This window comes from Ctenopharyngodon idella, chromosome 5 (genome assembly GCF_019924925.1).
Source record: "Ctenopharyngodon idella isolate HZGC_01 chromosome 5, HZGC01, whole genome shotgun sequence".
Classification (NCBI taxonomy): domain Eukaryota; kingdom Metazoa; phylum Chordata; class Actinopteri; order Cypriniformes; family Xenocyprididae; genus Ctenopharyngodon; species Ctenopharyngodon idella.
This window is the reverse complement of record NC_067224.1, coordinates 31,757,842-31,779,651: the sequence shown is the minus strand read 5'-3', so window position 1 is coordinate 31,779,651 and position 21,810 is coordinate 31,757,842. Positions and strand designations below refer to the sequence as shown.

At 37.8% G+C, this 21,810-nt stretch overlaps 3 protein-coding genes and 3 non-coding genes across 8 annotated transcripts; 2 read left to right on the top strand and 4 right to left on the bottom strand.

Annotated features, from left to right (window-relative positions):
- Positions 1-1,885: 1,885 nt before the first annotated feature.
- Positions 1,886-3,628, top strand: pole3 (polymerase (DNA directed), epsilon 3 (p17 subunit)). Of its 2 annotated transcripts, XM_051893120.1 has the most exons (5): positions 1,886-2,069; positions 2,265-2,345; positions 2,506-2,591; positions 2,676-2,794; positions 2,902-3,628. In XM_051893120.1, the coding sequence occupies exons 2-5, from the start codon at positions 2,280-2,282 to the stop codon at positions 3,075-3,077; spliced, it is 447 nt and encodes a 148-aa protein (XP_051749080.1). In that variant the 5' UTR covers positions 1,886-2,069; positions 2,265-2,279; the 3' UTR covers positions 3,078-3,628. The 2 variants fall into 2 exon arrangements, with proteins under 2 accessions (XP_051749080.1, XP_051749079.1); XM_051893119.1 differs by having other exon boundaries at positions 1,886-2,345.
- A 622-nt stretch (positions 3,629-4,250) lies between these two features.
- Positions 4,251-7,765, bottom strand: rpl12 (ribosomal protein L12). The gene is made up of 7 exons (XM_051893118.1): positions 7,579-7,765; positions 6,068-6,141; positions 5,713-5,811; positions 5,545-5,626; positions 4,774-4,860; positions 4,381-4,493; positions 4,251-4,297 (listed from the first exon to the last, which is right to left on the bottom strand). Exons 1-7 carry the CDS (start codon positions 7,613-7,615, stop codon positions 4,292-4,294), a joined length of 498 nt encoding a protein of 165 aa, XP_051749078.1. The 5' UTR covers positions 7,616-7,765; the 3' UTR covers positions 4,251-4,291.
- LOC127513738 (small nucleolar RNA SNORA65) lies at positions 4,576-4,702 on the bottom strand. Its single transcript, XR_007930492.1, has one exon. It is a non-coding gene; the product is annotated as a small nucleolar RNA SNORA65 (small nucleolar RNA).
- Positions 5,335-5,461, bottom strand: LOC127513736 (small nucleolar RNA SNORA65). The gene has a single exon (XR_007930490.1). It is a non-coding gene; the product is annotated as a small nucleolar RNA SNORA65 (small nucleolar RNA).
- LOC127513737 (small nucleolar RNA SNORA65) lies at positions 5,879-6,005 on the bottom strand. The gene has a single exon (XR_007930491.1). It is a non-coding gene; the product is annotated as a small nucleolar RNA SNORA65 (small nucleolar RNA).
- Positions 7,761-21,480, top strand: lrsam1 (leucine rich repeat and sterile alpha motif containing 1). 2 transcript variants are annotated; one of them, XM_051893117.1, is made up of 25 exons: positions 7,761-7,898; positions 8,232-8,389; positions 8,539-8,595; positions 8,751-8,795; positions 8,886-8,963; positions 9,057-9,125; positions 9,654-9,738; positions 9,981-10,102; positions 10,244-10,334; positions 10,471-10,580; positions 10,692-10,721; positions 10,806-10,928; positions 11,530-11,669; positions 11,810-11,854; positions 12,764-12,834; positions 13,070-13,169; positions 13,520-13,607; positions 13,801-13,875; positions 16,302-16,382; positions 16,665-16,760; positions 17,263-17,361; positions 17,448-17,579; positions 17,684-17,753; positions 17,840-18,003; positions 18,442-21,480. In XM_051893117.1, the coding sequence occupies exons 2-25, from the start codon at positions 8,318-8,320 to the stop codon at positions 18,562-18,564; spliced, it is 2,166 nt and encodes a 721-aa protein (XP_051749077.1). In that variant the 5' UTR covers positions 7,761-7,898; positions 8,232-8,317; the 3' UTR covers positions 18,565-21,480. The 2 variants fall into 2 exon arrangements, with proteins under 2 accessions (XP_051749077.1, XP_051749076.1); XM_051893116.1 differs by having other exon boundaries at positions 7,842-8,011.
- The last annotated feature ends 330 nt before the right edge of the window (positions 21,481-21,810 follow it).

The window sequence follows — 21,810 nt, the reverse complement described above, 5'->3', positions numbered from 1 at the left end:
ATTATCAGTATTTGTAGTGACACCTGGTGTTGCTATCATACACTACCGCCATGATACCAAAGTTGCATCCACAAATGATCAGTCCTAATAAATGCCTTTCAGGTCTATCTAATGATTTTCCATTGACAAAGAGAGATGGCCAAGTAAAAAGAATACTTCAGAGTCAGACTCTCTTTCCATACTGTGGCAAATTTAAATGTATGAGTTGTGTTATTTGAATTATTGAAAAATAAGACTTTTACCCCATTTGAGGTTATATCAAATACAATTCCATACATTACATTTAATTGGCTCCCTGTAATTAAGCTAGGTTTATCCTAATAAGTCAAAAGATGCTTTTATAGTTCACAGGCTATGGCTATAACTAAAGTCATATTCAGACAAAGACATATTCACTTAAAGTGAACATCTGAATGACATCATCTGCAAGAGGGTGAAGAGAAAAAATGAAACTTTACCAATCTCTATAAAAGACAACATGGTGTTAAATGTTAATTGCTTTATGAGCTAATGAAGCTAACCTCAAGACATTTGATGAGCTTCAAAGAAAGAGGGGAAAAATGGTCATGGAAAGTCTCTGCCATTTACCACAAATGAGGTTGAACTTGACACAATTGCATGGCAAACGATAAAGCGTGATGAAGATGTTTAAAAAAAAAAAAGCCACGCCCACCAGCAGTTCATTTTTATGGGTCTGTGTAGATTGAATTCGTTATGGAAAAATCCACATGCAATTTGTTATAAATCCTAAACTATTATTTGGGGGGACCACACACGGAGACGAGAATTTTCTGCCTTTATACACTCATTTATACAAAATAAACCCTTATAAGATATCCTTCTTTTCATATTCCATTATAAAGCCTCACTATTAATAATGTGTAACAGTTTTGCACTTTTAAGAAAATAAATATATAGATTACCTTTGCTCAGTTCAGGTAAATCAGGAAAATGTCATGCTACGGAAAGAAAGAAAGAAAGAAAGAAAGAAAGAAAGAAAGAAAGAAAGAAAGAGAGAAAGAAAGAAAGAAAGAAAGAAAGAAAAAGAACGTTTGAAGTAGTAACATTAGCCTATTCCAGTATTTGCTTCTGGTCCAGCGAGGCAGTGCATCATGTTTCACATTCATTCTCACGCAAGCAGTACTTTCAAACACTTGAAACATATGCTATAAATGGAGATGATTTGAGAACATTAACACTGCTCTAAACGCGCTTGCAAGACCATGAAATTACTACAATATACATTCCGTGTAAATGAGCAGTTGCACTATGCTATAGGCCTACGTGACCACTGCACATGCTTCAGAAAGTCCCGCTAATATGAAAATAAACACATTATTCATGTAGACTTGTTTTGCGATAAGATGAGCAAAAGGCAGAATTTCTCGTTCTGTTTGTTCAGAGGTCCATTCTGACGTAGAGTTTAGGCTATACTTCACACGATCTGAGATGCAGATAAACAGCTGTTGATTAAATTGCCATCTAAATGGTGCTCGAGTGGCCCAAAAACAACACTAAATCAAACACTAAAACAAACAAAACTGTGTCTTTCCCCTCTCGTTTCACTTTGATATATATATTAGAAAAGCCATTTTTAATGAATGACTATAATAAGGTCTGCGTTTTTTCGGGAACGAATGTTGCTAACTAAAATAATAGACTAGCCTACACCCTGACAGGACTACAACTACTACCAGGATGTGGCCTGTTAACAACTTACATTAAAAAAATAATAATAAAGCACCTTTGAAATTCACATGTAAGGCTATCTGTCTAATTTATGATATAGAAAAACGTGAAAGCGTCGTCACTTAATGTGCAACCGCGCGTATAAATCTCAATCTGGCGTTTATTTCGGGTAAGCCTACAAATTGACGTCATGACTGAACGTCTGCATTGGTTGGCGGGCCAGAGCGGTGAGAGGTGAAAGGTTACCGCATGGGTTTGGATGATCAAGCGGGCTGAAAAACAGTGAAGCACACTAGCTTTTGTCCAGATTCACCTGTTCCATAGGGAAGTGACTTGCAGATAAATAATCTATTTACACATCTAACGCATATGCAAGAAAGGTAACGAAATTTGTTATTCAGCGCGCTTAAATCGACTGTATCTGGTGTCAGTTAACCCTCAGATAAGTTAGACGGCTAGGCTAACACAAAGTTTTCGCGGTTGTGCAGTTGTTCAGTTTGACATCTGATCACGCATTTTAATCGACACAAATCTAAAACAAACAGATTACATCTTCGTTTTGCATCTCATTTAAGTATATATTAAGTGTAATGGCCGAGAGACCAGAGGACCTCAATCTTCCCAATGCTGTCATCACGCGGATTATAAAGGAGGCAGTAAGTCATCTAGTAAACTTAATTCAGTGCTGTCTTTATATAGCCGAAAAGCAGTTTAAGTGAAAACCATATAAATGTGTCCAGTAAATTGTCTCTTACCGAAACGTCACTGCAGTCAATTAGCTATATTGTATGTAGTCAACTTGTCTTCTGTCTTTAGTTGCCAGACGGAGTAAACGTGTCCAAGGAAGCAAGAAGAGCGATATCTCAAGCAGCCAGTGTTTTCGTTCTCTACGCAACATCTTGGTAAGTCAGAAGTTTAGTTTTGTTTGAGAAATTACACTCTGACAACCTACCCATATGTAATCTCCACTGCTTTGTTGATACCAGTGCAAACAATTTTGCTATGAAAGCAAAAAGGAAGACTCTCAACGCTGGAGATGTGATGTCAGCTATGGAGGAGATGGAGTTCGAGCGTTTCTTGCAACCCTTGCGGGAAGCACTTGAAGGTATATTCTGTATGGACCAGAGAGATTCATGGTCTATTGAGATTCACGTTTTCATAAAATCATCAGATTAATGTATATAACCAGTTTTGTGCTTTTGTTTTTAACAGCATACAAGAAAGGTCAGAAAGGCAAGAAGGAAGCATCCGAGCAAAAACGAAAGGACAAGGAGAAGAAGAACAGCACAGATGAGAATGACAAGAGTAGAGATGAAGAGGAAGACGAGCACATGGATGATGAGCAGGAGGGAGAAAATGAAGGAGAGGAAGAGGATGTGGAGAACTGAGAAGCAGGATTGTTTTATTTGGTCAGTCCACCCTGGTTTCCATCAACCATGGCAAATGATGGTAGTTTCCACTTTGATAGTGGGACAGGTGATATGTGGTCTGGACAAACCCCCTGGTACAGAATATGCTTCTCTTTATGATATTGAACAACTGTGGCAACATTCCTGCAGAGAGCTCCTTTGAATTCAGCGAGGTATCTTTGAAGATAAACTGCACATTATTCAAATTCAGTTTAATTAGTTACATATAACACAGTAGTGTCCATAGTTTTTGAGCACATAAACACTGTTACTGGGGTTAAGAAATGGGAAAAATGTGTTGGATGTCAATTTGGGATAAGGAATAAAAAGGGAGCAGCTTGAAGTACCTATAAAACACTTTGATGCAACCCTTCTACCATGGCAGTTTTTTTCCCTCATTTTAAAACCAGCTTTTGTTCCAGGGCAGCAACACATACCTAAGCTTAAATACTTTTGTACATTGGGTCTACAACTTGGGGATATTTGAGAACATGTAGCTATTTTTCAAATAAATTGTCATTTTAATAGTTTCTTTTTGTCCTCAATTTATATGCATAATGTCATCCAGCTTAATATTCATAACTTTATATGTGTCTTAAAAGGATAGTTCACCCAAAAATGAAAACTGTCTCATTCACTCACCCTCAAGTTGTTCCAAACCTATGTAAATTTCTTCGTTCTGCTGTACTTGGAAGAATGTAACCAAGCAGATCTCATCCCCATTGACTATCATAGTTTTTTTTCTTTTCCTTTCTGTGGTAATCCACAACAGAAAAAATAAATTTACACATGTTTGGAACAACTTGAGGGTGAGTAAATGACAATTTTCATTTTTGGGTGAACTATCCCTTTAAGTCTGCATTTGCATCTTCAAAATAGGTCACTGACTAAATATAGTCTATACTTACAAATGATGAATTTGAATTTAACTGAAACTGGATTTTTATTTCATTGTGAGACAGATTCTGATTGTGTTTTTCTGAATCAATTCAGTTGTTTTGTCTATCATTAAGTTTTAATTTTAATAAAGTCATCCTTTGGAAGTTTGCTAAGGCCCTAGATGAGACCCGCTGCTCTACATGAAAGCACATGCAGAGAAATTCTAGAAATAATTAGATGCCAGAGATCATGACACAAAACAAATCACAACACTTGGACTTTTATCAAAGTTTTATTTGTCTTCAATCCTCATTTTACTCCTGCAAGAAAGAAAGAGTCCAATTAAAACAGGCAAAATGTTTAAAATGCTTAATCCAAAGCATAAATGGCATTCAATACTTACAGCTGGGCACTCAATTTTGCCACTGTTGATGTCATCGATGACATCATGGGGAGGGCGACCATCAATGGTGCAGCCCACAGACTGAGCTGTGCCAAGAATCTCCTTGATGGTACCTGAGAAGCAAAGGACAAGATCACTTTGTACCATTGTCTAAAAAAAAAAAAAATCAACAGAACTCATTCATGCCTAGTTATAACATGTTCCAGGCCTTTTGGCACAGGGTTAGCCACGGAGTTGAGCAGCCCTGCTTCCTAGAGCTGGGTTATTATCAGCCTCCTCTGGACAGTACACTGTCACTTTAACAGACAAGCACAGTGGCGGAAGGCTGATCAATAAATATTGCTCCAAGATAAATACATTAAGCATTAGGTAACAATTTGCGTAAATACAAACCAGAAAGTTCCCTGGCAATAGATCGTGGCCTCATGACACGGGCAACTGTGATGATCTCATCGAAAGTGACACTTCCAGAGTGCTTAACTAAAAGAGGAAAAACAAACATCAGAGATATAGAATATGCTATTCATAAACCATTACCAATCTACAACCATTCAAAAGTTTGGGGTCAGCAAGAATGATTTAAGCACAAGTCTTATGCTCACAAATGCATGTCATCCAAAACTATGAAATACTACAATTTAAAAACTTCTATTTTAAAACGTAAATTAGTTCTGTTAATAATTGCAAAGCTGAATTTCCAGCATCATTTCTCCTGACTTCAGTGTCACATGAGCCTGCAGAAATCTTTCTAATATGCAGATTTGGTGCTCAAGAAACTTAGAATAAAATGATTGTGCTGCTTGGTATTTGTGGAAACTGCAATACTTGCAATCAGGATTCTTTGAATAAATATATATATATATATATATATAAATAAAAAAAAAAAAAAAAAAAAGTTCAAAAGAACAGGCAAAACTAACATTTTTACTGTGACTTTTGATCAAGAAATGCAAAACTTGTTCCAGGCCTTTCGGCACAGAGTTACCCATTAAGTTGGGCAGCCCTGCTTCCTAGAGCTGGGTCACTATAAGCCTCCTCTGGACAGAACACAGTCACTTTCACAGACTTGCACAGTGGCGGGAGGCTTGCAATAACCACGAAAGGTCAGAACACACAAAGACAATTCCTACAACTGTGTATTGAGGTGGAAGAAGAACTACTTACTGTTCTTGACCTTCTTCCTGTCACGGGGAGGTTCTTTCAGGGCCTTGATGATGAGGGCAGAGGCTGATGGCACCACCTCAATCTGGAGCAACAACAAAACCTGTAAGCGTCTAAAGGCTAGATGACCTCAAGAGCCAGTATACAGACTGAAAGGCTTCAAGGGCTTACCGCTGCTTGCCTGTTCTGGATGGTCAGCTTCACAGTGATTCTCAGGCCCTTCCAGTCACCGGTGGCCTTTGCAATGTCATCACCCACCTTTTTAGGGGACTGAGGGAAAGAGAACGAAAGATGAGCATACAGCATAGAACAGAGTCAATGTTCTGTGACACTAGCAGTTTGTTCCAGGCCTTTCGGCACAGAGTTGCCCATTAGATTGGGGCCGCCCTGCTTCCTAGAGCTGGGTCACTATGAGCCTCCACTGGATTGTACAAAGACACTTAATAGACTAGCACAGTGGCGGGAGGCTGCTTTATAATATAGAGCAGGACAATAAACGCTACAGACCGAACTTATAGATACTTACAAGACCCAAAGGTCCGATTTTGGGGGCCAGCGAGGAAGTGGCACCGACCTCTCCACCTGTGCATCTCATGTACACTGGAGGGGGGGAAAAAAGCCTTAGTGTGCTTTTAATAAATGAATGCAAATACAGACAACTGGAATTAATACACTTCCACCACAGATCAAACAGATGCTGATAACAGTGTGACCCTATATTTTTAAAAGCTGTGCAAAGATAACTTAAATGAAACCCCATTTATTTAGAATTGTGCACCATGGTGGCAGTTTTTTTTTTTTTAAAACACCATGCCAACTTCTGTTGCCATTTTTCATGACAAGAAAATTTTTTGTAGAACTACATCAGGTTATTAATCTTTTTTTGCTAAAAACCGCAAAACCACATTTTGTTCAACTTTGTTAATCTCTTTTAAAGTGTTAACTGAATAAGTTTCTCACAAGGTTAAACCCAGCACATATAAAACATGCTTCACAGAGAAAGGACTGACCAAAGAGAAAAGCTATTCGAATATCCCCTCTAAAACGATGACTAAATGGTCGCCAGAGCATACTGCACTTAAGTGAAAAACAGGAATGTGGCATTAATTCAATCTAATCTTTATAGCATTCGTTCTAGTTGGGGCCAACAGTAAAAACCCCAATATGGCACATGCTGTGGCGATCTGAGGACGGCAGGAAGAGGCACCATCAGATGATTACACAGGAAAGATGCCTGTTAGTTCCATCAGATATCACAGATGACAGAAAGGGTTAATACTCAACTCAGCCTAACCCTGAGGTATGCATTGTAATCCATAATTTATGTAGTTGTAAGCTTTCAAATGTTGTATCCTTCCCTAATTAGTGCAAATATCTACATAGTGTTGATGGGTAAAAACAAAATTGCAAATGCTACAATCTGACCTCACTAAGCTAGTCAAATTTTAGTTCACCTTTTCAATAAATAAAAACCGCCAAATCAAATGTTAAGTTAATGTTGAGCCTTAAACTGACATACATATTCCAATTATACTGTTTAAAAAAAAAAAAAAAAAAAAAAAAAAAAAAAAGTTCAACTCCTTGTCCATGAACCAAACATGTTATTCCCAGATTATGACGCTGCTAGATCTTCCTGATGTTCTACTGCGAGGCGCCGTTACAGCAGCACGTGAACATTTGCCCATGAATCTTAATATCCCGGGAGCTATCAAACCACAGCACGCAAATTGATTTTTACTCGTTTCAAAACGCCATATCGAATCGTTCAAAACTCCGCGTGCACGGACTAGCAGCTACCGCTAGCACTCCTAAAAACGCTATGGATAGCATTTGAAATTCACGCCTCGCAGTTAAGTTACACGTTGTACATCCAAAATTTAGTTTAAATGCCTTAACTAAATTATATGGTTCGGTAAAGGTTTGTATTTGTACTCTACTAATTTATTAATACCAGCACGCGAGAGGCCAGCGCGCAGGCATGGCCGCTCACACACAATCAGAAATCCGTCAAAGGGTTACCGTATTCCACAAACATACCAACTTTAATCTCGGTGGGGTCGAATTTAGGAGGCATGGTGTACCAGACGAAGTTGAGCTCAGCTCAGTTCAATTTGAATTGGTGAGGGTGTCGGATGAACCCGAATTCGGGACGACCGAGAACTGTTGCACCTTCACCACCAAAGTGAAAAAGGAAAAGGCCGATAGCGTGTTGCGCCAGGAATATAAAGGCCACGAAGCATCGCGAGAGCTGAGCAACCTTTCACACTGCGGCGACGCATTACGTCATTCACAACATCCGAGAAGTTGTTCCTGTTGTGTATATGTGTGTACTGCCAGAGAGGGAGGGAGTATACAAGGTAACAAGGGACAATAAATTGATATTGAAATATTTGAAGGAGCCCATGTTTTGATCAAATAATTTAGCTATCGCACTGACGGTTATTCGCATATATTCTTCGTTTCGTGTAAGGTATGTCCTTTTATTTATATCGTTTATGTTGCTCTATTTGGTTTTTAAAATCTGGTTTCGATATCCATCAAATTCTAATGAAAATGGGGCACTTGTAAAGTCTTATGAATATCGAGTGATTATCATTTGTATTTTCACGTTTTTACTTCTGTGTTTCTTGCCCTACTTGAATTTGTCCATTCTGTCCCACTCTGTTTCTTTGGTGCTGTCAACACCACAGTCAGTCAAGTGTCACGCTAACATCCAGTGACTTTTGTGGATGTTGTGGGGTTTTAACTAGACCAACAGAATCTCACTGGCCTCAGGATGTTTCTGTTCTCCAAAAAGAAGAAACCCAGTGAAGATTCCAAGAAACGACTTGAGTACCAGCTTTGCTTGGTGAGTTTCTAGTGTAACTGCATTGAAACGCCCCCACATTTGTTTATGTTAGAGATTATAAGTATCAGCCGTGAACCTTTTTATAGCAACATCCTACTGTCACAGTGCACTGTTTCTGATCCAAACCCACATGCCTATGTTTTGTGCAGGCCAAAGAAGCAGGTGCTGATGATATTCTGGACATTTCTGCCTGTGAGCTTACTGAGGTGAGTCACTGAAACCCTAATGAATGGCAATCATTATTTACATTTTGGAGAAATTTTCATTCAAGAAACAGAAAGAGGTTGAATTATTGCTAGATACCTGATTGCTTCCATCCATATCACAGCAGTTTTTACATATTTGAAATGCATATCTACAGGTTCCCTCCAGTGCCTTCTCAATATGTAAAGTGCTCCAGAAGAAAGTGAGTCAGTTTACTGCAGTGTTGTTTTCTCTGAACTATTGTTGGTCGAAGCAAACAGACTTTTGACAGCAGTTTCCACTTTCATTGCAGGTGTTAATTCTTCATGGAAATGACCTGAGGTCACTTGTTCCTAAAGGTTGCTGCACTGGTGCCTTAGCAACTTTAAAGGTGAGAGAAATTGATCGATGACACCAGTGCCAAGCACATAACTGTCTTACATTTCTCTCCAGTGCAAACATCTCATGTGTGTCCATTCTTAAGGTGTTGGATCTGCATGAAAATAAGCTCACATCACTTCCTGATGACATCGGGCAGCTTTTGTCCTTGCAGGTATGTTTATTGTATATGAACAAAGCTAATGTTAATTGATTCTTATATGACACTTGCAAACAGAATACTGTTCTGGATGCTGATTGGTCAATACACATATAAAATGCATAACATACTGACAGATATATATTGCTTTGATGCACTAGGTACATTTATGTGTCATGGTGGACTACACTAATTTTCAAAAGATTGGGGTTACAATATTTATTTTGTTTTGAAAAAATGTTTTATTCAGCAAGGACACATTGATGATAATCAGAAATGTTTCTTGAGCAGCAAGAAGGATTATGTGACACTGAAGACTGGAGTAATAATATTTCACAATATTATTGTTTTTACTGTATTTTTAAACCATTAAATGCAACCTTGGTGAACATAAGAGACTTCTTTCATAAACATTACCAAAAATTGTACCAACCCCAAACTTTTGAAAGATCATGAGCATGAATTTTCTTTAAATATTGTTTCATTGATAATTAGTGTCTTTTATATTTATTGCTTACATAAAATATAAATTTCTTCTCTAAGGTTCTGAATGTAGAGAAGAACCACATAAAACAGCTACCAGACTCTATAGGGGATCTACGACATCTACAGACACTTAATGTGAAAGGTTTGTTTTGTGCAAAAAAATATATTTTTGCGCATGTTTTAATATCCGTTTTTAAATATCTTCCTTAGAGCACTGCAGTAGATTCCAGATAGTTGTTAAACCATTTCAGAGAGCTAGTAAAAATTTGTCAGTCATTTTACTTTTTTGTTAAAAAGTGGAGTTTTTAGGCACATTGTACATAAAATTAAATGGTAATAAAAGCCTAAACCGCTTAAATTAACAAAATGTTTTGATGATGACAGGGAACTGCCTTACTGTGATTCCTGTGTCTGTGGGTCGCATGAGCAGCCTGCGTACACTGGACATAAGTGAGAACAGCATCAAAGAATTACCCAAAGAACTGGCCAGTGTTCGCACTCTGGAAGTGAGTATCTTAGATGTTTAGCCCACTTAAGTTAAAGATTTTGGAGCATATTTGTGTCATATCATATCAAGCTCATAGGCAATGTGACCACTGCAAAGACATTCTTACAGTATATCTGTATGTGTATATGTGGTGTGGCAGAGCCTGATCCTGGATGCACAGGATATGAGCTATCCACCTGCGTCAGTGTGCATGGGCGGCACAGAGGAAGTGCAGCGCTACCTCTGCTCAGGTACAGATCTTTTATTATAGTCTGGTTAGATGCAGACCAATGAATACAGATTGTATACAGTACAGATTATGCACGAGCCTTGATGGAACAAGGTATTTCTGTGCATCTGGTTTGTTCATATTTTGATGTTGTTTAGAGATGGGTCTGGATTATTGCCCTCCATCCCAGTATCTTCTGCCTGTGCTGGAGCATGATGAAGGGAAGCAGGAGGTGGATTGTGTTGATGGTGAGGAGCTGGCCTGGCAGGTCAGTCTTCACTATTTATTAGTCATTTCATACAGTGCCTAAATGTGTTGGTGTGGCATTTTCTCTGTTAATGTAATAATGACTCGCTGTTCTCTCTCTGTGACACTGCAGAGCAAATTCATGGACTATGAGAAAAGAAAGGTATGTTTGATTTAGTTTCTTTTTGTTATTGTTGGATCATCCAGTGAAGTAGTATTTACATCTCACTCTCTTTTTCTACACTAGGAGCAGAAACAGCTGGAAAAGTTGAACTTTGAAAAAGTTCTTGAAGAGAAGCAGAGAGAACAGACTCAGCTTCTCCTCCTCAACAACTCCCGCAAAGAAGACATCCTGCTGTCTGTCAAATTGGTAACCATTTTGATTTTTGATTCACTTGAGTGAGCTACACTTCTGTACTCACCAAGGCTGCATTTATTTGATTGAAAAATACTGTAAAACAGTAATGTAGTAAAATATTATTTCAATTTAAAAGAACTATTTTCTACTTTCATAGAAAGTCTTCATTGTCACATGAGCTATCAGAAATCATTCTAATATGTCGATTTGGTGCATTTCTTATAATTATCAATGTTGAAAACATTTGTGCTGCTTAATATTTTTGTGAAAACCATGAGACATTTTTTTCAGTATTCTTTGAAGAAGAAAAAAGTTCAAAAGAACAGCATTATTTGAAATATAATTTTTTTTGTAACATTATAAATGTCTTTACTGTCACATTTGTTCAATTTAATGCATCCGAATAAAAGTGTTAATTTCTTTCAGTCACTACACTTACCCAGACAGCAACATAATATGGCCCAGATCTGGCCCACATCATGTGGATTACACGTGGACCAGATGTGGGCCGACACTATGTTGCTGTCTGGGTACCTAGCTTACAAAAACACGTTTTCATTTACCATGCCCTTATTATCAGAAAGACAAATCTCTGTGCTTTTCTGTCTCACAGGAGCAGGAAAGGTTGGAGTTAGGTGTGTCTCAGCAGCAGAAGGCCCAGGAAGCAGAGAGGCTGAAAATGCTGGATAAAGTACGTCAGGCAGAGAGCACTGTCATGGGCCGCATCTCTGACCTCTTGCTTGATAACAAACGGTGAGGCCACAATGTGAACCATTTTTTAAGTGTCTTGCTTTTCTGTAGCTATTACTGTCACTTTAATCATGCTAAATCTATTAGTATTGTGTAGTTTAATGGTGGTTATTTGTTGTGTGTTTGTGCTCATTTGATTATAGCCAGGCAAAGAGTGCTGAATTTCTGCAAGCTCTGGAGGAGGACCGGTGAGTAGATATTACACATGGGTCGAACTCTAATGGAGTATGGGCTCCTGCCATCAATGCAGCTCTTGCTAAGTGAATTTCTCTCTATCTAATGGCACCACTTAAGAAATCCACAGTCCAGAGTTACTGCAAGTACTGAGCTGTTTAAACTGCACTACACCACAGAGTGCTTTTGACCAAACCCATATTAGCTCAGTGTTTACGGGTCCGTTCAGGTATTTTTGGAGATCAGGTCAGGAAGATGAGTTACTTAAACTTGGTTTCACAAACACTGCAGTGGGGTGTTAGTTCTGTATCAGAATCTGTTTTTAGATATACAGACTAAAAGTTTGGGGTTGGTAAGATTTTTTTAAAGAAGTCTCTTGTGCTTACAAAAGCTGCAAATATTTGATCAAAAATACAGTAAAAACAGTAATATTGTGAAATATTATTACAATTTTCTATTTTAATATATTTTAAAATGCAATTTATTCCTGTGATGGTAAAGCTGAATTTTCAGCAGCCATTACTCCAGTTATCAGAGTCACATGGCCCATTATAATATTCTGATTTGCTGCTAGTAACATTTCTTAAGTTGTGCTGCTTAATGTTTTGTGGAAACAAAGTAGAAAAAATAAAGTTCAGAAGCATTTATTCTAAACAGATTTTTTTAGATTTTTTTTGTAGCGTGATAAATGTCTTTGCTGTCACTTTTAAGCTATGTAATGTATTCTTTCCTGAATAAAAGTAATAATTTCTTTGAAAATAATCTTACTGACCACATATATAGAAGTATATAGAAGTTACACACACAGCAAATATATAGAAGTTACACACACAGCAAATGGTGACATCTTAAACTCAAACTGTTTTTATTTTTGTTTTATTTGAATAGAGATAAAATTATGAATGTGTTGTTGTTGTTTTTAGCATACGAATGGAACACCTTACCGCCATCACGCAGGAAGAAGCCAACTCTCTTAGGAAGAAGGAAGTGGCAGGTGATGTTTTAGAAATTACATTTATCTTTAAAATGACCTTATTGTTTTATAATTTAGAAAATTGACTTTGTACTAAATAGGCAAGTCATTAGAAATCTATGCTTCAGACATGTTTAGTACTTGTAGTTTGAATCATACCTGCATCGTGTCCCAGTCCCACTCCCCCTCTTTTTCCCCAGTATTTTTTTAAACTCCTCTACTGTCTATGTAAGTCTATATATACACATGTTCGCAGGTGCCATGCAGAGGATGCTGTCAGAGAGCTGCTATTTAAGGTTATTGCAGGAGGCCAGGGAAGCCAAGACACAGATTCTGGTGTCTGAGACCTGCAGGAGGTGCTTTACGTCCTATCAATACATATGGTTTTGAACTGTGTCCAGCAACTTTTTGACTCTGTTTACACCTGGTATCAATATCCGTCTTGTTGATCTGATCACACATGATGGTCAAGCAAGACGGTTTAGTCTCTGTATTAACATTCGTCTCAAAAGTGTCACTTGTGACCACTTGTGAGCAGATTTCAAGACACATTCTCTGATTTTAAGATTACATCCATCACTTACTATGTCAATGTGCTGCTTGTTCATGAACAAAAAACTAATTTGAAACTGCAATGCTTGATTGTCAGGTGAGTAGACAGTCCTCTTTTGTCCTTCGGTCTGAATCTCTCTTTTTCTTAATTTAGTTTGGACAGTTTGGATAAGAAATTTGACCAAGTGTTGTCCCTGCAGCAGCTAGACAAAAGCAAAGCCATTAGTCAGATCCTTCAAGAGGTAACTATTCAATTTATTAACTTACAAAGTACATAATCTGTATTCTGTATTAAAAATGAGTCTGCACTCCATCCACCCATTCACTCCACAGGCAAAATACATTAATAAACTATTATAAATATTACAGGTGGTGCATTGCTGGTCTAATAGGTCTAAAAGGATTAACTAACCCTTATTGGCTCTTTGTCTGCAGGAGGAAATGCAGAAGGCCGCCTTTGAAGCTCTCCAGCTTCAGAAGGACAGTGTGCACGCTTATATCCGTAATCAGGTATGATGATTGAAGTTTCCCTTAGGATTTAAGAGCCAATAAGACTTCACAGATACAGGGATTTACAGTGGGTACGGAAAGTATTCAGACCCCCTTAAATTTTTCACTCTTTGTTATATTGCAGCCATTTGCTAAAATCATTTAAGTTCATTTTTTTTCCTCATTAATGTACACACAGCACCCCATATTGACAGAAAAACACAGAATTGTTGACATTTTTGCAGATTTATTAAAAAAGAAAAACTGAAATATCACATGGTCCTAAGTATTCAGACCCTTTGCTGTGGCACTCATATATTTAACTCAGGTGCTGTCCATTTCTTCTGATCATCCTTGAGATGGTTCTACACCTTCATTTGAGTCCAGCTGTGTTTGATTATACTGATTGGACTTGATTAGGAAAGCCACACACCTGTCTATATAAGACCTTACAGCTCACAGTGCATGTCAGAGCAAATGAGAATCATGAGGTCAAAGGAACTGCCTGAAGAGCTCAGAGACAGAATTGTGGCAAGGCACAGATCTGGCCAAGGTTACAAAAAAATTTCCACTGCACTTAAGGTTCCTAAGAGCACAGTGGCCTCCATAATCCTTAAATGGAAGTGTTTGGGACGACCAGAACCCTTCCTAGAGCTAGCCGTCCGGCCAAACTGAGCTATCGGGGGAGAAGAGCCTTGGTGAGAGAGGTAAAGAAGAACCCAAAGATCACTGTGGCTGAGCTCCAGAGATGCAGTCGGGAGATGGGAGAAAGTTGTAGAAAGTCAACCATCACTGCAGCCCTCCACCAGTCGGGGCTTTATGGCAGAGTGGCCCGACGGAAGCCTCTCCTCAGTGCAAGACAAATGAAAGCCCGCATGGATTACTCCAAGATGGTGAGAAATAAGATTCTCTTGTCTGATGAGACCAAGATAGAACTTTTTGGCCTTAATTCTAAGCGGTATGTGTGGAGAAAACCAGGCACTGCTCATCACCTGTCCAATACAGTCCCAACAGTGAAGCATGGTGGTGGCAGCATCATGCTGTGGGGGTGTTTTTCAGCTGCAGGGACAGGACAACTGGTTGCAATCGAGGGAAAGATGAATGCGGCCAAGTACAGGGATATCCTGGACGAAAACCTTCTCCAGAGTGCTCAGGACCTCAGACTGGACCGAAGGTTTACCTTCCAACAAGACAATGACCCTAAGCACACAGCTAAAATAACGAAGGAGTGGCTTCACAACAACTCCATGACTGTTCTTGAATGGCCCAGCCAGAGCCCTGACATAAACCCAATTGAGCATCTCTGGAGAGACCTAAAAATGGCTGTCCACCAACGTTTACCATCCAACCTGACAGAACTGGAGAGGATCTGCAAGGAGGAATGGCAGAGGATCCCTAAATCCAGGTGTGAAAAACTTGTTGCATCTTTCCCAAAAAGACTCATGGCTGTATTAGATCAAAAGGGTGCTTCTACTAAATACTGAGCAAAGGGTCTGAATACTTAGGACCATGTGATATTTCAGTTTTTCTTTTTTAATAAATCTGCAAAAATGTCAACAATTCTGTGTTTTTCTGTCAATATGGGGTGCTGTGTGTACATTAATGAGGAAAAAAAATGAACTTAAATGATTTTAGCAAATGGATGCAATATAGCAAAGAGTGAAAAATTTAAGGGGGTCTGAATACTTTCCGTACCCACTGTATATCATACTACCGGTTGGCTGGGCTCCAGTTTATTTCAGAGGATAAGCCAAAGCAAATACATGCATGAAGGATTTGTTTTACTTTATCAACACTGTCATTTATTAACATATATACTACTGTTCAAAAATATGGGGTTAAATTTCTTTAAAAAAAATCCTGAACTTTTGTACAGTGGTATATTCATTAACAAAGCAATTCAGTGGGTATTTTGTGGTCATCTTATAGACCTTATGCACCAGAGAAACAAGTGTGCAGCCATCTTTAGAATTTTGTGTTTGAACTTCCGTTTTTGCAGTAGCTATGTATATTTCTATGGCATCGCTGTCAAAGAGTAATTTGCTGGTGAAGTGGATTTACTTATTGTAGAGTTAATGAAAGTTATCATGAGCATTGTAATGTTTGAAGCAGATGTCATAATAAATGTCAGTAGATCGGGAAGTTTTTAAAGTGAGTGGTTCATTCATAAATCTTTAAGATCTAACCTTCGTGCTGTGGAAATAGAAACCGGAAGACAGAACACAATGAGCACAGTGCTGAAAAAGGCCGGGGCTACATAAGGTCTATAATATAAAATGTTTAAGATGGTCTTGTGTAGTCATTCTAGCCATTAAAAGCTTTTTTGGTTTCAGCCAGCCCATGCTTCTCACATTCCACCTTTCATTGGATGCAGAGCCCCAGAAATGGCAGTTTTATCATGTCTCCATGGGGCCATTCACACCCCCACTGTATGCTTGTATCCATAGATTAAACTCATAGAGGCAGAGTTATTGCAGTTGACAAAGCTGGAGGTTAAGAGGAGGAATTTGGACACTGAGAACCTGCAGGTACGTAGCAGCAGTAGATGATGTGGTGCTTTCCTTTCAGTGCTTCATCATGCTGTGGAGTGTAGAGAGGAGTAACCATCACTCTGTTTGTTGTCGCACATCACTTTTCTTGTTTGTTTTTGCATCTCTCTTTCTCTCTCTGATTACTTAGCCATTTCATCCAATTCCTGTTTAAGTATCATGCTCATGCCACCTCTATGAGTTATCACAGCGTTCTGGGAGTATGTTTCTTTTGTATTGTTTGAGTGTGTGTATTTACTGTATTCACTGTGTGTGTGGAAGGAGGTGCTGGCTGACCAGAGGACCGCTTTGACTGACCTACTGCAGCAGTTACTCAAACAGAAAGATCAGAGGGAGGAAGAGCTCAGGCTGGTCTTGGTGAGTGATTCTGGACTAGCTTCCTTAATTTCTCAAGTGGAGGCACTGGAAACCGGATCAATCGATCTATCGAGAATTGATCCGGATCAATCGATCTATCGAGAATTGATCCGGATCAATCGATAGATCTATCTATCTATCTATCTATCAGGTTTATGTATTATTCTGTTCTAATTATCTATCTATCTGTAGTGTATATGTATTGTTCTGTTCTAATTTTATTTTATTGCTGTGTATTTTTTTTTTTACTGGTCATTTTAATATCATGTCAATTAATGTCATTTGTTGGGGCATTGTTAATTTGGGAAATAATATTCTACAATTTTCACCTGAGGCAAATTTTTCCGTTATCTGTATATTTGTTATTCTGTGTAGGGGAAAAAAAAACATGGAAAAATGTATTTCAGATAATGGCATGATAAATCATAGTGTTATATTTGCTTAGGACTTTTATAAAATTTATAAGAAATGATACTAAGGATGTTTATTCTTTGCTCTTTAGATGGAGCTGGAGCAGAAGAGCGAATCCAATCAGCAGAACTACTGGATGATTCAATATCAGAGGCTCCTGGATGCTAAACCGCTGTCTTTGCGTATGCAGGTCAGAGCAGCTCTTCTACAGGCCTCGAGATCCTGTGTTTAAATCACTAAATCACAGACACTTACTGTCCTCTCCTTCCTCCTCAGGAAGCGGCTGTGGATAGGGATCTGGGGAATATGCTGTGTAAACTCTCTGCTCAACACTACCTGCCAATCATAGCTCACCACCGAATCACTGCTGAGGCCTTGCGACACATGACCGCCAAAGACCTTAGGAAGGTCTGCCATCTTTCCCTTTGTGTTTCACCACATATGTGAAAGTGTGTGTTTGTCTAGGCATTTTAAAATGTTCTTTTATGAACTTCTTTTCTGTTTTAATACAGTTGGGCATCAATGAGGTTGGCGTGCAGAAAGCTCTTCTCCACTGGGCCAGAGAACGCACTCTGTCTGACCGTAAGAGCACACGTTTTCTCTTGACGACATACTATTTTTAATTTAGTGACATTTGTGAATTCTACTCAACATGTTTGTCCCTTCAGCATTGCCTAAAACAGCGAAAGAGATACAGGAAGCTGGTCCATCCACTCCAAGCGCCCCACTTCAACAGCAGCTCACTCCTCCACTGACCCCCAACACCCCTCTCACCCCCACTGCCCCTGATAGATTCAGCAATTCGGAGTGTGTGGTGTGCATGGAACGTGAGGTAAAGCCTTCACTAATTTGCTAAGTAATATATCCCTTCATTTAAAAGCTTAATTATTAATGCAAATATTAACAAGTTTAATTAAAACAGTGGAAAAAGTATTCAAATAAATATTTAGAAATGAAAACAATTAAAAATTTCACTACTGTTTAAAAGTCTGGGGTCGGTAAGTTTTTAAAAGTCTCTTATAATCACAAAGTCTGCATTTATTTGATCAAAAATACAGTAAAAACAGTAATATTATGAAATATTACAATTTAAAATGCTGTTTTCTATTTAAATATATTAATTTATATATTGATTTTTTTATTATTAGAAAGTATTTATTTGAAATTGATTTTTTTTTGTAACAATGTAGTCTTTACTGTCACTTTTGATCAATTTAATGCATTCTTATTGAATAAAACATAATTTCCTCTCCTGTTCTGCTTTGTGTAGTCACATGTGATCTTCTTGCCGTGTGGGCACGTATGCTGTTGCCAGACCTGCAGCGATGCCCTGCAGTCCTGCCCTCTGTGCCGTGCTTCTGTATCTCAGCGTGTCCGTCTTTACCATGGCTGAAGCCGGCGAGCGTCCACCAAGTCCTTCTGTGGTCAGGATCATACCTCACGTGTCGTTATTGGTCCTTCCTCCCATTTGCTGCATGAAATAGTAGTCTGTGAACCTTCAAGCACTTTAGAAGTTACTGGATTTTCTCTTCCACTCCTGCTACAACTAAGCCAATCAAAGAGGAACATAAACAGCAAGACATTTGTTCAATGGCAAAAAGGTTTATTGTTTATCTTAAGCTAGTCACATTCCAATAAATTAACAGTAAGAATCTATTTGGTAACGGTTCATCTAACTAAAAAAAATAAATAGAATATATATACTAATATAACGTTTTGAGTCGGAGTATTGCCCTTGATGTACATGCTTAAAGCACTTGTGCCTTTTCTGTATTTAATGTCAACCTGCCCCCCCACCAAATTTTAAATATTTGCATGTTCTCCATAGTAAAGCTATATCTTTATCCACACAAGACAGTCCCCCCATGCCTAATGTTATTCTAGACTCATTGTCATACAGTAGGACCAAATTGCATAACCGTTAAGGGCTGTTCGCACTAAGGACAATAACTATAAAGATACATTTTAACCCCGTAAAAGCCCGAAGTGTCCCGCCGGCGGGACACCACCCCCTGCGAAAAAATTCATAATCAAATTACAATGAGTATAATTGTTTTGAGTTTTTGTACGTGAAGCCCCGCAAGACCCATATGTAAATAATAAACCGATGCAGCATTTATGTCACGTTTTGGCTCGTAACTTCATGAAACATGCTCCGATTGTGGAAAACTGGACATCATTATTTACAACAGATTAACGATTAAAATGAGTCCAAAGTCAGCATAATCCAGTAAGCTGATCACGAGATATTGATCATGCAATTACAACACATAAAACCCCACAGGCACACAGATGCTAACTAAAACTAAAATGTAGCTTTCATGTGACATTTTAGCTTATAACTTCATGAAACATGCATAGATTGTAGAAAATGGCACATCATTACTTATAGTGGATCCTCCTGATTGAAATGAGTCCAAGATCAACAAAATCCCATGCGTTGTTCATGAGTTATTCAATGTGAAAGAACAATTTTAAAAAATGCCCATCAGGGGGTGCCAATGGATAAACAAAAAGGCTACCTTGGTTCCAAATGCTGCAACTTTGGATTTCTTTATGTGTTCACCACAAAATTTGATCCAGATACAACTCACATATAGAGAAAAAAATCACCAAAAAAGAATGATCTCGCTACCATATTTCCTTCATTTTAAATTCCATTTTAAATGCGTAAGATATATACATTTTCCTTTTCCTTTTCCATTTTTTTTTTTTTTTTTTTTTTTTTTGCTGTTTATTTGAAGTTTCTCAGCATAAGAATGTCCAAATTTAATTATTTTTTTATTTAAAAATATAACAAGTTTCCTTTTAAATGGTACCAACCTTTTAACTCTCCTTGCTACAGTTTTGGAGTTACCGGTCTTTACTTTTTTGTGCGTCACTCAGAAAATAAAACTCTGAAAATACCCTCAGGGCTTAAGGGGTTAATAATTCTAATTCTATGAGAATAGGAAAGTCCTCACCACAACTATAACGATAACAACACAGATGAATGATATCACTAGAATCACTTTCAGAACAATTTTTATCCCAGGAGGATATAAAATTTTTTATAGCCAATCAGAATCTACCCCAAATTAAAGAGTGGCAGCTGACATAACTGCAGCTTGTGCCGTGCTTATAATGAACAGAACACCATCGTCCGTTGGTGTGGATGCTAATATAGTTATGGTTATAGTTGTCTTTATACTTATTGTTCTTGGTGTGAACGGAACTTTACTCTGCAGTGCCATCTGAGAGGACCAATTCAGGGTGTTAAAGTCATTTTTACAATTTAAAATTTTAGTATAAATTTCAATCTTAATACTTTTTTATTTTTTATTTTAAGATTTAGAGAATAGAGCCTTCTACATTTAAATGGTTTAAACTGACTTGGCAACACTGCAGAATAGGAAATAATAGGTTGAAAGTGAAATCTTTCTGAAGGCACTGTACTTGCTATATAACACTCAAAACAATCAGCCTCACAAATGTTCTGCCAGTCCTTTTACTCTGTCATCTGGCCAGTTTCAGCGACTTCAAGTATTGCACACACGCAATAGTGTTTCCTAAATTACTTCTGTCTTCATCCAAGTGCTCTTATATGCAATTCTGCTTCTCTCGTCATATGTACAGAATGAAAAAAGAACTTAGTGTGTCTGTAGGTAAAACAATGTTCATTTAATTTTGTATTCATTTATATTTCAAGAAATTATCTTGAAGTGTTTATTAGCATAATAATTCACATCAGAACCTTTTAATCTGTGTGCTTTGTGTGATTCAGTTATGCTGTATGGACTGGACTGGACAAATATGTCTTTTATTGGCTGTGCAGCTCGAATTGCATTTGTCATTAAAGAAAAAAAAGCTGAAAGCTGAAAGATTTTTTTAGCAGAATGTGCAATCAGTACATGACAGTGTACCAAAAACAAGTAAAAAAACAACTCTTCTAGACCATAGTAATAGTAAGAGTTACTGTATAAACTACCCTCTGATGGCAGGTTATTATTAACTTATGTATGCACTGTAGTCCTCCTGCTTTTATTTTGTTATAAAAACTGATAGTTGTGGTCATTTGATACTATACATAAGGCACCATACCTGTGATGACCAAGTGAGATTGAATCTCAATGTTACACTCATTTACCACATACATGCTGCGATTACATGTTTTCCTTTGTTGTCTGCATATTCATAATATAATGTATTCTTTTTTAGCTTTTATAATTGTACCCAACCAACCACATCCAATGAAATGGTGCCTGTTCATTTTTAAGAGTGCGAGTTATCACGCCTGTCATACATCTGCAAAATAAACCTGCTAAAATAATGTGTTCTAGTGTCCTTTTATAATTAAGAGGGCTATTTTTACATACTGCAACTGCATATGACTTTTATAACACACACAATATATATACTGTATATACATATACTGTATGTTTATATGTGTATATATATATATATATATATATATACATACACACACACACACACACACACTTGAGCAGTCAGTTTTTTGCAACACCAGTAGGTCAGTGACAATGTTCAATAAAGGAACAATGCAAAGTTTCAACATATATATAAAAAACCTATTTAATAAAAAGCAATAAAGAATTACATACATGCGAATACAAACTTTTAGACATTAATTCTTTGGATG

Coding starts and splice junctions, on each gene's coding strand:
- pole3 (XM_051893120.1), top strand. CDS start 2,280: ATGGCCGAGAGACCAGAGGACCTCAATCTTCCCAATGCTGTCATCACG. Junction 2,592..2,675: donor GTTCTCTACGCAACATCTTG/GTAAGTCAGAAG, acceptor TGTTGATACCAG/TGCAAACAATTTTGCTATGA. Junction 2,795..2,901: donor CTTGCGGGAAGCACTTGAAG/GTATATTCTGTA, acceptor TGTTTTTAACAG/CATACAAGAAAGGTCAGAAA.
- rpl12 (XM_051893118.1), bottom strand. CDS start 7,615: ATGCCTCCTAAATTCGACCCCACCGAGATTAAAGTTG. Junction 5,812..6,067: donor AAATCGGACCTTTGGGTCTT/GTAAGTATCTAT, acceptor TCTTTCCCTCAG/TCCCCTAAAAAGGTGGGTGA. Junction 4,494..4,773: donor TATTGCCAGGGAACTTTCTG/GTTTGTATTTAC, acceptor TTTGCTTCTCAG/GTACCATCAAGGAGATTCTT.
- lrsam1 (XM_051893117.1), top strand. CDS start 8,318: ATGTTTCTGTTCTCCAAAAAGAAGAAACCCAGTGAAGATTCCAAGAAA. Junction 10,929..11,529: donor TCCTGCTGTCTGTCAAATTG/GTAACCATTTTG, acceptor TCTGTCTCACAG/GAGCAGGAAAGGTTGGAGTT. Junction 18,004..18,441: donor TGGTGTGCATGGAACGTGAG/GTAAAGCCTTCA, acceptor TGCTTTGTGTAG/TCACATGTGATCTTCTTGCC.